This window comes from Lithobates pipiens, unplaced genomic scaffold (assembly GCF_037356315.1).
Source record: "Lithobates pipiens isolate NorthernLeopardFrog02 unplaced genomic scaffold, aLitPip1_a1.2 Scaffold_22, whole genome shotgun sequence".
NCBI classification, from domain to species: Eukaryota; Metazoa; Chordata; class Amphibia; order Anura; family Ranidae; genus Lithobates; species Lithobates pipiens.
Window position 1 is genome coordinate 268,476,735 of NW_027507784.1, and position 15,034 is coordinate 268,491,768.

The 15,034-nt window shown below is 48.9% G+C and overlaps 1 protein-coding gene across 2 annotated transcripts in view; it reads left to right on the forward strand.

Moving 5' to 3' along the window:
- Positions 1-6,907, forward strand: part of LOC143925506 (uncharacterized) — a 132,579-nt gene extending 125,672 nt beyond the window's left edge. For both annotated transcript variants that reach the window (XM_077450007.1, XM_077450006.1), the window contains exons 2-5: positions 5,863-5,951; positions 6,060-6,171; positions 6,283-6,397; positions 6,556-6,907. In XM_077450007.1, the coding sequence (XP_077306133.1) occupies positions 5,869-5,951; positions 6,060-6,171; positions 6,283-6,396 (309 nt within the window). In that variant the 5' untranslated portion in view covers positions 5,863-5,868 and the 3' untranslated portion in view covers position 6,397; positions 6,556-6,907. The remainder of the gene's footprint in view (positions 1-5,862; positions 5,952-6,059; positions 6,172-6,282; positions 6,398-6,555) is intronic.
- The last annotated feature ends 8,127 nt before the right edge of the window (positions 6,908-15,034 follow it).

A 15,034-nucleotide genomic window follows, 5' to 3' on the forward strand; every position in this document is an offset into this window, starting at 1 on the left:
ATGTGAACGTGTCACATAGGAAACCATGTAAATGAACTGTAGTGTGTTTCTGCAAAAAGCACCAAACAACACAGAGGTGTGACCCAGGCCTGAGATGTTTAGTAACATAATGGGGTTAAAAAAAACTAAAATTATTACAAAGAAAGCAAATAATCGCTACTGTAAGGGGTTCATTTTTTACTATGGGACAGTGAAAGTAATATTTACAGTAGCGATTTGCTCTTTCTGTACTATAAAGGGCTAATTTCTTTTTCTTGTTTTTAACCCCATTATGTTAGTGGCCAATTAATCGATTATGAAAATAGTAATCGATTAGTTGTCGATTAATCGATTCGTTTTTTCACCCCTATACACACACATACTAGAGCCATATTGTTCATTCACATCAGTCCCTGCCCTGAAAGCTCTTACAATCAAAATGCCCAACCTTACATACATACACACACACACACACACACACACTGACTGACTGAAGATTGCCCAAGCTGTCCACACAGACAACAAAGGTGAGAATTCTCAGCAGTGTTGTGGCGCAGAATCTAGGGAACCACCTTCTCTTCTCCAAAGCTCCTGTTGGTGGCGATAGGCTGCCCTGCAAACATTTTCCATGTTCCAGTCATCTGAATCACTCTGGTCTGAAAAAAAAAAAACACATATAAATGGATTTTTTTAAATGAATGAACATATCATATTTAAAATCTCTGTTCCATTGGTTTGCGCAGAGCAGCCCCAATCCTCTTCTGGTATCCCCCACTGGTGTTCCTGGCTCCTCCTTTTTAGCAAATGCCCGCATAGGAAGCAGCTTCCTACAGGGGAAATTGCGCAGGCTCGATCACGACCTGCCCACACAGGCAGCGAAGGTGAGGATTCTTATATTACAGCCCTCCCAAAATATCATAGTAGGTCTTATTTTCGGTGGAATGCGGTATAAACGAACATAATATGTTCATTTATATTAGGTTAATTGTTACCACCTACATGGTGGCACCATCCGCAGCCTCCTGGGACATGTCACAGGTCCTAGGAGGCTGCAGGACAACTTACAAATCATAGTTCAGCTCATACATGTGTGGTGGGGGGCCCTCTGTGAAGTCGCAAGGAGTCACAGCTGGTATCCCACAGTCAACATGACAGTGCAGGGGACCTGAAGACCGGTGTGGTAAAATTTCCTGCGACTCATAAAAATTCCTCACCCCGTCACTTCCGGTGCGGCTCCGTCACTGTAACAGCTGACGGCGGGCATTTACTGCGCATGCGCCAAGTCCGTGATCTGAACGGCGCATGCGCAAGATCTTAATTTCAGCTGTGGTTAAAAATTATACACGGAGACTTGCTGGTGGGCGGGCGGAGTTGAACAGATGCTCAGGACGTCAGCAGCAGCCCCGCCCACCCCACTAACATGCCCCTGAATCATACACTCAAGTGGGCGGAGACTTGCGGGTGGGCGAGCGGAGCTAAGCTGCTTAGAACGTCATCAGCAGTCCCGCCCACCCCACTAACATGCCCCTGAAGCGCTGGATGTTTATGGTCGAGAAAATGTATGGCTTCAGCTAATATTAACAGCAATCGCGCATGCGCGGGATTTTTGATTACTGACCAGAAAAATTATGCACTCACTAATAATGGCTTTATTATATCATCGGCAGCACCAATATGTATAGTATTTATTAAATCTGAACAATAAGCAGTGTATTTATTAAAGCTGAACAATTAGCAGTGTATTTATTAAAGCTGAACAATTAGCAGTGTATTTATTAAAGCTGAACAATTAGCAGTGTATTTATTAGGCTGCTTTCACACTGGGGCGGTGCGGGCGTCGGCGGTAAAGCACTGCTATTTTTAGCGGCGCTTTACCGTCGTTTTAGCGGCGGTCTGCGGGCGCTAGCGGGGTGGTTTTAACCCCCGCTAGCGGCCGAAAAAGGGTTAAAACCACCCGCAAAGCGCCGCTGCAGCGGCGCTTTGCCGGCGGTATTGCCGCGCTGTCCCATTGATTTCAATGGGTAGGAGCGGTTTAGGAGAGGTGAATACACCGCTCCAAAGATGCGGCTAGCAGGACTTTTTTCACTGTCCTGCCAGTGCACCGCTTCAGTGTGAAAGCCCTCCGGCTTTCACACTGGAGTGACAGGGGCCGTTTTTTTTCAGGCGCTACACAGGCGCTATTTTTAGCGCTGTAACGCCTGAAAACCGCCCCAGTGTGAAAGGGGCCTTAAAGCTGAAGAATATGGGCACAATATTGGGGACAGTGTGTGTGTTTGGGGACAGTGGCTGCATTTGGGCACAGTGGCTGCGTTTGGGGCACAATGTCTGCGTTTGGGGACAGTGTGTGCGACAGTGTCTGCATTTGGGCACAGTGGCTGCATTTGGAATGATCACAGTCAATTGCGTAGTAAACGGCCAATGGCTGTTTACCAGCATCAGTGGCGAGCAGTGTTCCCGGGAACACGCCGCCACCAACGTGCACGCGCAGAGCGCGCCCGCGATCACCATGGAGAGGTGGGGCGGCCACCAACGTACACGCGCAGAGCGCGCCCGCGGTCGCCGTGGAGGGGTGGGGCGGAACCATCTGTGATCGCGCGGTAAACAGCCTCATGGCCTGTTCACCACCCTCGGTGGCGAACGGTGTCTCCATGACACGCCGCTACCAAAGGAACAGGGATGCAGGCGCATTCCCTGTTTAAAAGGAGGGCTGTCATATGACGCCCTCCCAGAACGAGAGCCGCGCCGCCTGGCTGTCATATGACGAACGGCGGACGGCAAGCGGTTAATCAGTATAAGTGTATAAGCAGTGTATTATTTGACAGGGGAGCTTGGATTGATTGACACAGCAGTGGGAGGGGCCAAGGTCATGTAAAAGCACACCATCGTTCTACACAGCTCTGATAGACAGTGTGCCAGTGGGACCCCTCCCACTGGCACACTGGTCATGTGGCCAAGGTCATGTGTAGTTCATGAAAATTCCAGAACAAGCCACTCAGGACGTTGGAGGCACTGGATGAAGAGCTGAGACAATCTTTACCCAGAGCATCTTGCAGACTTGTGTATTTTCACAGGAGAAGGAGAAGCAGCTTGCAGTTTCAAGTATTTGACAGCAGCAGGATATTTCCTGGCTCAAGGATTTTGACAGGCAAGTTCTTGGTTGAGGATCTTATGTGATGCAAACCCTCTGAAGTGATGGGGGGGGTCCTGTTATGTGATGGGGGGTCTTCTGATGTGATGGGAGTGTCCTGTGATGTAATGGGGCCTAGTCCTCATGTGATGGGGACCAAGGCCTGATGTGATGGGGGGGGGGGGGGTCCTGTGATGTGATGGGGGGTCTTCTGATGTGATGGGAGTGTCCTGTGATGTATTGGGCCTAGTCCTCATGTGATGGGGACCAAGGCCTGATGTGATGGGGGGGTCCTGTGATGTGATGGGGGGTCTTCTGATGTGATGGGAGTGTCCTGTGATGTAATGGGGCCTAGTCCTCATGTGATGGGGACCAAGGCCTGATGTGATGGGGGTGTCCTGTGATGTAATGGGGCCTAGTCCTCATGTGATGGGAAACAAGGCCTGATGTGATGGGGGGGGTCCTGTGATGTGATGGGGGGTCTTCTGATGTGATGGGGGTGTCCTGTGATGTAATGGGGGGCCTAGGCCTGATGTGATGGTAACCAAGGCCTGATGTGATGGGGGGGTCCTGTGATGTGATGGGGGTCTTCTGATGTGATGGGGGTGTCCTGTGATGTAATGGGGGCCTAGGCCTGATGTGATGGTAACCAAGGCCTGATGTGATGGGAGGTCTTCTGATGTGATGAGGGGGTCTTCTGATGTGATGGGGGTCCTGTGATGTAATGGGGGCCTAGTCCTCATGTGATGGGGACCAAGGCCTGATGTGATGGGGGGGTCCTGTGATGTGATGGGGGTCTTCTGATGTAATGGGGCCTAGTCCTCATGTGATGGGGACCAAGGCCTGATGTGATGGGGGGGGGGGGGTCCTGTGATGTGATGGGGGGTCTTCTGATGTGATGGGAGTGTCCTGTGATGTAATGGGGCCTAGTCCTCATGTGATGGGGACCAAGGCCTGATGTGATGGGGGGGTCCTGTGATGTGATGGGGGGTCTTCTGATGTGATGGGGGTGTCCTGTGATGTAATGGGGGGCCTAGGCCTGATGTGATGGTAACCAAGGCCTGATGTGATGGGGGGGTCCTGTGATGTGATGGGGGTCTTCTGATTTGATGGGGGTGTCCTGTGATGTAATGGGGGCCTAGGCCTGATGTGATGGTAACCAAGGCCTGATGTGATGGGGGGTCTTCTGATGCGATGGGGGAGTCTTCTGATGTGATGGGGGTCCTGTGATGTAATGGGGGCCTAGTCCTCATGTGATGGGGACCAAGGCCTGATGTGATGGGGGGGTCCTGTGATGTGATGGGGGTCTTCTGATGTGATGGGGGTCCTGTGATGCAATGGGGCCTAGTCCTCATGTGATGGGGACCAAGGCCTGATGTGATGGGGGGGTCCTGTGATGTGATGGGGGGTCTTCTGATGTGATGGGAGTGTCCTGTGATGTAATGGGGGGCCTAGGCCTGATGTGATGGTAACCAAGGCCTGATGTGATGGGGGGTCCTGTGATGTGATGGGGGGTCTTCTGATGTGATGGGGGTCCTGTGATGTAATGGGGGCCTAGTCCTCATGTGATGGGGACCTAGGCCTGATGTAATGGGGGAAGGGAATGCACTTGCATTGTCCAGTAGGGGTGCAATGGATCATCACCGATCCGTGATGCGAACAGGTCACCCTGTTCAGATCAGCACACGTCACGATCCGCGGAGTGCCCCGCGGCCTCGGCCTTAGGAAAGGCCGTGGCTTCGGCCTAGCTCCGTAGTGGCGGCCATCTTGGTGCACCCATTTACAATGTGATCGCTTCGTCAAATGACGGAGCGATCACTTGTAAACAAACTGGCGTCATAGTGACGCCAGTTCCTCTCTCCCCTCTGTGTACTGATCTGTACAGTGGAGGGGAGAAATCGGAAGGCAGCATCGCTGCGGGCTGCATCTGTTGTGTCCACAGAACTGCTCTGTGACAAGTGCAGTCACAGCCATCCCTCCATACCCAGCCAATACTCTGCCATACCCAGCCAATACTCTGCCGTACCCAGCCAATACTCTGTCGTACCCAGCCAATACTCTGCCGTACCCAGCCAATACTCTGCCATACCCAGCAAATACTGTGCCATACCCTGAAATATCCAGCCATACTCGGCGGTAGCCAGCCGTACCCAGCCATGCTCAGCCAATATTACAGTGGGGGAGATATATATTACAGTGGGGACTATTTTGTGGTGGAATTTTAACAGGTTTTTGCAAATTCAATTATTATTGGCTGATCCGAAAACTGATCCAATCCGCGACTCAGATCCGAGGAATGATCCGGTCCGTGAGTTTTTTGGATCCGTTGCACCCCTATTGTCCAGTGATAGGAGACTTGTAACAGCGAAGCAAGGGCGTACTGTTCCGGGGGCCAGATGGTCAAAAATCATGATTGTTTTTCGATCAATGCAACTAGCTGGTGTATCAAGAACCCATTAAATCACAGTGTGGCTGATGCTGCTGTTAGGAAGTTTTTAGTGTTTAGGAGTGTGTGCACTGTGCCACACTCCAAAGATTCCTCACCTACTTGTGGTACTTGTACTAATACCTGGGTTTCTGTGTAGCGCTCTTTCCTCTTGTAGTAGAGTCCTGGGCTCTTGGTGTTATCATGCACTATTATATTTTATTTATGTTTGTTATGTCTGCAGATATTGCTCAATAACCTATGACGCCACAGAGTGTATCTGCTCTATATTGTACTGAAATTTTTGTCATTCTCACCAAATATTTTTTAGATTATCATGAAGTCGAAGAAGGTCCTTATTGTGATGGACCCGTTGGGAAACGAACTTTCCTACCATTCAATGTTGCATGACAACTGGAGGTAAGTGTGCCTATTTTCAATAAGTGGACATAACATAAGTGTATTATTTTCACATTACGTTTGTAATTGTTTGAATTTTTTTTTTATTTCTTATATAACTCTAAACAGTCTCTTCTTGAGGATGAACAAGCCTGAAGACCAAGGAGCCAACTGGTCTACCTGGGTAATGGAGCACAGCAATCAGCAGGATTCCAGTAGCTGTGGTGTCTTAATCTTAATGGTACATTTGTTTTATTTTAATTGATTTTTATTTTTTTGGCTGTCTTCTCAGTATTTCAGTCTATTCTAAAAATGTTATTTGCCGTTACAAATGTTGCATGTTATATTACAGTTTGCAAAGGAGTTCCTGAAGACGAAGACCATCAATGCAGTCAGGACCTCTGCTGAAGCAGTGATGGATGCACGTCTTGAAATAGCTTGTGATCTACTCCAGTACAGTACATAAGGTAAGTTAGGTTACACCCTGGAAGAAAGCTTTGTCAAGCAAAATTATATTAATACTCAAAATCAATACAGCTTCAATCATGGACCAGCAAACATGTTTATTATGAAATCATTCCAAGAATGATAAATGTTAAAATCCACAATTTATTTGTTTTAATAGGTGCAACATCAGCTTACCTTGGAGACATCAGAAAACTCCTTGTTCAGCTCCTCAGGCCCCTCTTATGTGCAAGTAACCATGTGTCTATTAGAGACACAGGATGACCGGAAAAAAATTATGGTGAAAAAAACTTAATGGACACTTTGAGTGTGGTTTTGATTACTTGTATATTTGTCATCTATATCCCTTAAGAAATCTATGAAGATAAATTTATTCTACTTTATGAGACTGTTAAAGATGTTAATATAATCAGCAAACCACCAGTTACCGTTGGTCTCCTGCTATAGTCTGTTTGTTAAAGTGATTGTAAAAACTGTGTTTAATAAATATCTAAAAAATAACAAACATGCTATACTTGACTCCTCTGTGCATTTATAGTTCCAGTAAGCAGCCCTAAACAACCTCTTCTCGGGTCCCTCTTTGCTACTCCAGGCCCTTCCCTCCTATTGAGTGGCCTCACTGCCATCAGCTATCTATGAGGGAACCCAAGCAGAGTATGAAAGAGCTCCATGTGTCCATTCAGTCACGGAGACACGACTTGGCCCCACACCCTCTCCCCCCCCCGATTGGCTGACTGACAGCTGCAGGAGACAATGGCGCAGCTGCTGTGTCTCAGCCAATCAAGAGGAGTGTCCCAAACATTGCTGGGGAGAGACGGGCTTGGGTAAGTAATTGGGGGGGGGGGTCCAAATACAGAAGGATTTTTATCTTCATGTATAAAATGCATTAGGATAAAAAAACCTTATGCCTTTGAAACTCCTTTAAGTATGTGTCTCTCATTGTTAATTGTATTAATTGTTCTGTCTGTCTTCTCATCTATGTGTTTATACTTGTAATAATGTGTAGTGTACACTATTAATAGTATTAATGTTGTATTACAGCTCCTCTACACTGAAAACGGAGAGATAGTGCTCTGCCGATCGCTCAGTTGTCACAGCTCACCAAGCAGAGAGCTGCTGACCAACAGTCAGCAGCTCTCTGCTGTCCCGTGCTCTGCTCTCCTTCACTGGAGCGCTGACTGTTGAAGAGGAAGGAGCGTCCTGGTTAGGCTCTTAGCGGCTTGCTGAGAGAGAGGCTGAGCCGAGTGTCGGTCCAGGGATCTAATCAGATCCCAACTCCATGGTCTTGACGCCTGAGCCTGGACTGACTACTAGGACATCGGCAGAGAGGGAACCTCAGACCGCTCTTTGCTGAAAACGGGTTATAGGGTTGCAGAATGAACTGTACTCCTGTGATCAACAGGATAAGTACAGCCAAAATCGCTTTTGCTGTACATCTCCTTTTTAAATGACTGGTTAATTAGCGGCTGTTAATTATATTAATGTATACAGTCGCCTTTACATACAGGCAACTGATCTGGTGTACTATAAATTCAGTGTTTTTTTTTATTTTTTTAAATAAAAGGTTCCAGTTCTGATAGAAGATTTTGTGAGCTGGTCTTGTATGCTATGTTATAATATCATCTGGTCCCTATGTCTAGACCGGAGGAATCAGTATGATGTTGGATGCACACAAGCTGGGTTCCGTTTGAGTTCCATCAAACCTGTGGACTGTCGTGTGTGTGTGTGTGTGTGTGTGTGTGTGTGTGTGTGTGTGTGTGTGTGTGTGTGTGTGTGTGTGTGTGTGTAGGCCTGACATCAACTTCCCTGCTTGTACACAACTTCACTGGCCCACTAATGTCCTCCCTTTTCTCTGACCACCCCCCCCCGTGTGTCTTACCTCATCAATCATGTCACCCCCATATCATTTCTGATCACTGTAACGCCCATGTCCTCAATCATCTCTGGGCCTCCCTTCTCAAAACCACTGGACACGCCATGTCCTGCCCCCAGCCTTTGTTCAGGGGTCTCCCTGTGTCCAGGCTGATGGGGGGGGGGTCATCCGAGATATGGGGGAATCTTGCTGATCATTGTCATGGCCTTTATGCCATAGAGCGATTGCCATCACATGCCTTACTGTGCCATGTCATAGTCCTGGTCTCTCTGAAATAACTTCTGTTCATCTTCTACAGAACTGTCTCCCCAGATCACCCCAATATAAAATGGTCATAATCTGATTTAGCTCGAACTGATTAAAGCATGGCTTTTATGGAGGTACCTAGTGAATGAGGTCAGGGACCACTTTTCGAGAATAATGTATACATCAATAAATTACCTTCTGATTTTTCCTACATAATACGTGGACTTCTTAGTGCATTCAACTGTCCTTAGTAAGTGACTTTATCAAACAATGGGAAGATAACAGTCTGCCATGAGCAGTATTGACATAAAGGTGGGCTGTCATTGATTGGGTGACACCACACATCACTAGCAAAGATTGTGTTGGCTAAGTCTATAAACCTCTGATCAGCCCTGGCTCTTCAACTTGGATGAAAGGAAACGATGGCAGGGTCAGACGACAAGAATGTTATTTAGAAGTTATGATTTCTGTGCCTGGGTGTTTCTGTCTAACAATCTACATAATTTGTAAAGTGATAGCAGCAACATAGGTGTCTATTGTCCATTGGAACATATCCACATACATGAGACTCAATGTCAGAGAAGAAATTAAATGAAGAGGAGTGGACCTCAGGCTGCCCCCGTGCTATATACTGGCGACCTCACGTCTAAATAGGGGGGCCCGCTCCTTCTCCTTAAGCAACCAGTGAACCTAAAGTGGGTCAAACATGCACTTTGCCCTCAGGGGACATGGTAGCCACCATCCTTGGACACTATGATGATGGTGTATAAGCCTCCAATATGAGGGCTACAGGAAAACTCACACTCAGCTTCTTTGGCACCATTGGAGGAAAAACAGAGGAGGCGATCCAGCACTTGACAGAAATCACAGACACTGCTCTATAATTTTACTTGACCTCCCATATATATATATATTGTCTGCTGTGCACAGACAGATTTGTGTGAGCAGAGGCTCAGTTTGTCAGGCATTAGCTCCTGAACACACAGCTCTATGTTTTTCCTTGACCTCCCATCCATACAGAAGTACTTGGACACAGCGGTATGCACGTCTACAATGAGGGTGTGATTTTACATAACCTTGGCCCCTCCCACTGGCACACTGTCTATTAGAGCTGTGTAGAACGATGGTGTGCTTTTACATGACCTTGGCCCCTCCCACTGCTGTGTCAATCAATCCAAGCTCCCCTGTCAAATAATACACTGCTTATACACTTATACTGATTAACCGCTTGCCGTCCGCCGTTCGTCATATGACAGCCAGGCGGCGCGGCTCTCGTTCTGGGAGGGCATCATATGACAGCCCTCCTTTTAAACAGGGAATGCGCCTGCATCCCTGTTCCTTTGGTAGCGGCGTGTCATGGAGACACCGTTCGCCACCGAGGTGGTGAACAGGCCATGAAGCTGTTTACCGCGCGATCACAGATGGTTCCGCCCCACCCCTCCACGGCGACCGCGCTCTGTGCGTGTACGTTGGTGGCCGCCCCACCTCTCCATGGTGATCGCGGGCGCGCTCTGCGCGTGTACGTTGGTGGCCGCCCCACATCTCCACGGCGATCGTGGGCGCGCTCTGCGCGTGCACGTTGGTGGCGGCGTGTTCCCGGGAACACTGCTCGCCACTGATGCTGGTAAACAGCCATTGGCCGTTTACCACGCAATTGACTGTGATCATTCCAAATGCAGCCACTGTGCCCAAATGCAGACACTGTCGCACACACTGTCCCCAAACGCAGACATTGTGCCCCAAACGCAGCCACTGTGCCCAAATGCAGCCACTGTCCCCAAACGCACACACTGTCCCCAATATTGTGCCCATATTCTTCAGCTTTAAGGCCCCTTTCACACTGGGGCAGTTTTCAGGCGTTACAGCGCTAAAAATAGCGCCTGTGTAGCGCCTGAAAAAAACCGGCCCCTGTCACTCCAGTGTGAAAGCCGGAGGGCTTTCACACTGAAGCGGTGCGCTGTCAGGACAGTGAAAAAAGTCCTGCTAGCCGCATCTTTGGAATATATTCACCGCTCCTAAACTGCTCCTACCCATTGAAATCAATGGGACAGCGCGGCAATACCGCCGGCAAAGCGCCGCTGCAGCGGCGCTTTGCGGGTGGTTTTAACCCTTTTTCGGCTGCTAGCGGGGGTTAAAACCACCCCGCTAGCGCCCGCAGACCGCCGCTAAAACGACGGTAAAGCGCCGCTAAAAATAGCTGTGCTTTACCGCCGACGCCCGCACCGCCCCAGTGTGAAAGCAGCCTAATAAATACACTGCTAATTGTTCAGCTTTAATAAATACACTGCTAATTGTTCAGCTTTAATAAATACACTGCTAATTGTTCAGCTTTAATAAATACACTGCTAATTGTTCAGCTTTAATAAATACACTGCTTATTGTTCAGATTTAATAAATACTATACATATTGATGCTGCCGATGATATAATAAAGCCATCATTAGTGAGTGCATAATTTTTCTGGTCAGTAATCAAAAATCCCGCGCATGCGCGATTGCTGTTAATAGCAGCTGAAGCCATAAATTTTCTCGACCATAAACAACATCCAGCGCTTCAGGGGCATGTTAGTGGGGTGGGTGGGACTGCTGATGACGTTCTAAGCAGCTTAGCTCCGTCCGCCCACCCGCAAGTCTCCGCCCACTTGAGTGTATGATTCAGGGGCATGTTAGTGGGGTGGGCGGGGCTGCTGCTGACGTCCTGAGCATCTGTTCAGCTCCGCCCGCCCACCAGCAAGTCTCCGTGTATAATTTTTAACCACCGCTGAAATTAAGATCTTGCGCATGCGCCGTTCAGATCACGGACTTGGCGCATGCGCAGTAAATGCCCGCCGTCAGCTGTTACAGTGACGGAGCCGCACCGGAAGTGACGGGGTGAGGAATTTTTATGAGTCGCAGGAAATTTTACCACAGGGGCACCAAACAGCTGGTGGAACCCAGAGATGACGGGGGGCGCCGCTCAGCCAGGAAGCCAGGAGAGACAGCATCACCCAGAAATCCTGACAACACTGGCCCTGACAGAGGAGGTTTAAATAGCCCTCTCAGGCTCCTCCTACGGCCGGCCTTTCAACTTAACAGAGAGGCTAGTACCCTAATGCAGTTACCGCACCACCATACAGACATACTCTCAGGGGGTTAAATTGAACATAAATGCAATAGTAAATCATTAGGAACACATAACTATTAATTATTAGCATACCTCTAATAAGTGCTAATGGGACAATTTCCCCTGCTCCATCCACTGCAACATCAACACCAACACCATGGACACACAGGGGCCATAAATGAACCAACCTGCTTCCAGATTTTAGCCATGCAGGGAGTCCCCATTGCATATAAAGAGACAAAGAAAGGACCACTGATCAACACCGCCTACAGAGAGCTCCATGGCAAAAATGTACATTTACAATAGAGATTCAAAAAACATAGGACAGAAATGTTCTTATCCCATGTAAAAAAAATTAAAATTGACATATGCTGCATTTATTATCCAACCCTCCAAACACAATTATTTCAAACTCATAATTCCAATAAAATAGTTTGTATTAACAGTAAGTTGCAACTCGCGATTTAATCCATTGATTTAAAAAAAAAAAGATTTTAATAACTGCACACATAATGGTTTAGTTAGCATGTGCACGTCTGATTTTTGGTGGTCCTGCGAAAGAACTGCCTTCATGCAACACACATTATTGCACATGCAGTACACCAGACCGCAACAGTGTGAATGGGCCCATAGATTTTTTTTATGCATTTAATCTTATGTAACTGGAGGTGAGTAAACCCACAAAGGTGGGCAGGAACATCTATAACTCCAAGGTAAAAAAAAGAGTGAGACCGGAAAATTTTGCTGCTAAACTATTCAAGATGTAAAAGATGCAAAAGACTTTAAAGGGAACCTCTTCATTCCTCAAACATATAAACATGGTAGTTCCATAATTTGGTCCATCATTCTCTATCCAAAACATGCAAGCTAAATAGTACTGCTACGCATATGTAAATATTTTTTTTTTTTTCAAAAGTCCATTGGTATGGTCATCTTCATCTCTAACCACTACTTCTGGTGAATGATGTATGCCCACTTGTAGAGAACAGTGCCACATGACTGTCACAGGAAGGGAACAGTTGCATTTGATGTCTAGGTAGTGATTCATAACCTGGCTTCACCTTATTTATACTGTGTAAGGAGGACAATGGTATAGCCCAGGAAGTGTGGAAAAACAAGAGAAATATTTTATTCACTGATTATACACCAATGAGTTTATGTAAGTTAAATAGTTCATATTTTGCTCAATTCAATGAATTGCTTTAGTAAGGTAAGTAGAAAAATAGTCTTTATGTACTCGTTCCTATGCCAACAGAGTATGACTGCTTGAGCTAAGTGTACAATGTAATGTACAAAGCTTCAGTGTATTTTGTTGTTTTATTAAAGCAGACTTGAATCAGATGTAAAGCTCAGCAGGAGCAAAGACCAGGCTTAGATGGTCTCACAAAGTCCAGTTCTTCTGGTAGAGGATGAACAATTTACTAACTTCACTGTAACATTTGCATATACAGTGAATGTGAACTTTTTATTGTTTTTTGTGATGCACAATATAAGATACAAATGCACATTACTCAAAAGGAAACCTATTGGTGAAAATTTAAATAAAACTGAATAACAACAATAAAATGCCACTCACATGATTCAAACTTGTGTTCAGTCATATCATAATTCATGATAAACATTAGAAGTGACAGCCCTTCTCCCACACAGCCAATTCCCCTATGTTAGGAGGCATGGCTTCCTTCCGAAAATTGAGGAAGGAGGCCATGCCGTTCCGAAACGTGTTATGTGACCAAGCTACTGTACCTGTCACGTACCTGAAGGGAGACTGAAATGACGAGGTCGGTCTCCCTTGTATCTCCAGCCCAGGTCCCATTGAGAGTGAAACAGAAGGAGCCGAAGGACTGGAGGCACACAAGTGCCTGTAGGTGAAGATCTGAAGACTTGCAGCAGGAAGTCACAGCTGGTCGCAGGACTGTAGTTGTAGAGCAGGTCGCAGCTGGTCGCAGGACTGTAGGCCACAAGCACGTGCATGTGCACCAGCGCACGCCAGGTGGTCTCTCTTAGTTTCCTTACACTACCCGTATGCCTCCTTCGGTAATGACAAATCTGCTGGTCTCCTGCTCCGGTCCCAGCACCTGTCAGTGTGCCTCCGCCTATCCTTGCTTTTCGGCTCACACATTGAGATGGTCAGGGGAAGCCTCTTGGACTGCACACATTACATACAGCTGACAATCCAGGGGAACTGACTGTGGGAGAAGGGCTCTCACAACTCATGTTCCTCATGTCTCATGATATGACTGCACACAAGTTGGAATCATGTGAGAGAGAAGCACGGATTAAGAATGCAATGATATAAGGAGTGCTGGACATGACAGTGTGGATGAGGGACACAGAGGGTTAAGCTTTATGGGTGGAGTTCAGGAAAAGGTTTGCAGGAAACAAGTTCAGTGTAGGGGAGGGGTCACATAAAAGGGAGAGGTGTGGCTTTAAGGAATCATTCGGAGCCCAGTGTGACACAGAGGAGGCAGTTTTTTCGCTGCTCCTCTGCTATGGCGGACCTCGAGGGACTCTTCGCGCGGCTGCGACGGGCGGCGGAGGTGCACGGCGCGGACTGGCTGCGGGAACGTGTGGGTGACCTGACGGATGGCGATGTGGACGGCGGCGGGACAGGTGAGGTTCCACTGCGCGCGCGGAGGTCTCGGCCTCCGGCGCGTTTTTCTCCTGGGCCTACTCCTCGGCCGCCTCGTGACTCCCGGAGCCCGGGGGTGGACCGATCGGTCCCCCCGGCAAAACGGCAGGTTATCGGCTCCCCCCGGTCCGGGCGGTCGTTGCGCCGCCGAACGGAGGGGGGCGGGGCTTCGCGGCCGCATGGAAATGGCGCCGGGACCGCACGGGGCCCGGTGGAGGTGGGGGGGAGTGTGGATGGCTCTGGGTCGGCAGGCCAAGGGGGGGGGGGGGTGCACGTGGCGGGGGATCTGCGGCAGGCTGGGTCTGGGGCCAGCATCCGCGCGGTGGGGGGGAGGGGGGCGCTCCGGGGGGGTCGCATGCTGGAGGGGGGGGAGGGAGGGTCGCAGAAGGCTGCCAAGGTGCCTGGCAGGGCTGGTTTTAGACGCCGGCATGCCGGGGGCGGCGGGGGGATGAGGACATTGCCTGCAGTCCCGGATCGCAGGGACCGGATGGACCGCGCGGAGCACAGGGGGATTGCCGCATCCCCGGTGCGCGCTGGAGAGGTCGGTTCGGAGAGCGAGCTGTCCCAGGAGGAGGAGGGGTCCTTTTCTACACCCGGACCGGTACCGGTCGCCGAGGCCCCTGGGGGCCCGGGTAAGTTGCGGGAGTCTACATTGCTGGCGGATGCCTTGCGGGATCTGATGGGGGTGGCGCAGGGGGGTGCGGTACCCACGGGATCCCGGGACGTATTGGGGGGGGTTGCGGCAGGTTCAGCGCAGGGGGCGGGGCCTGTGGCCCCGGGGGGGCCG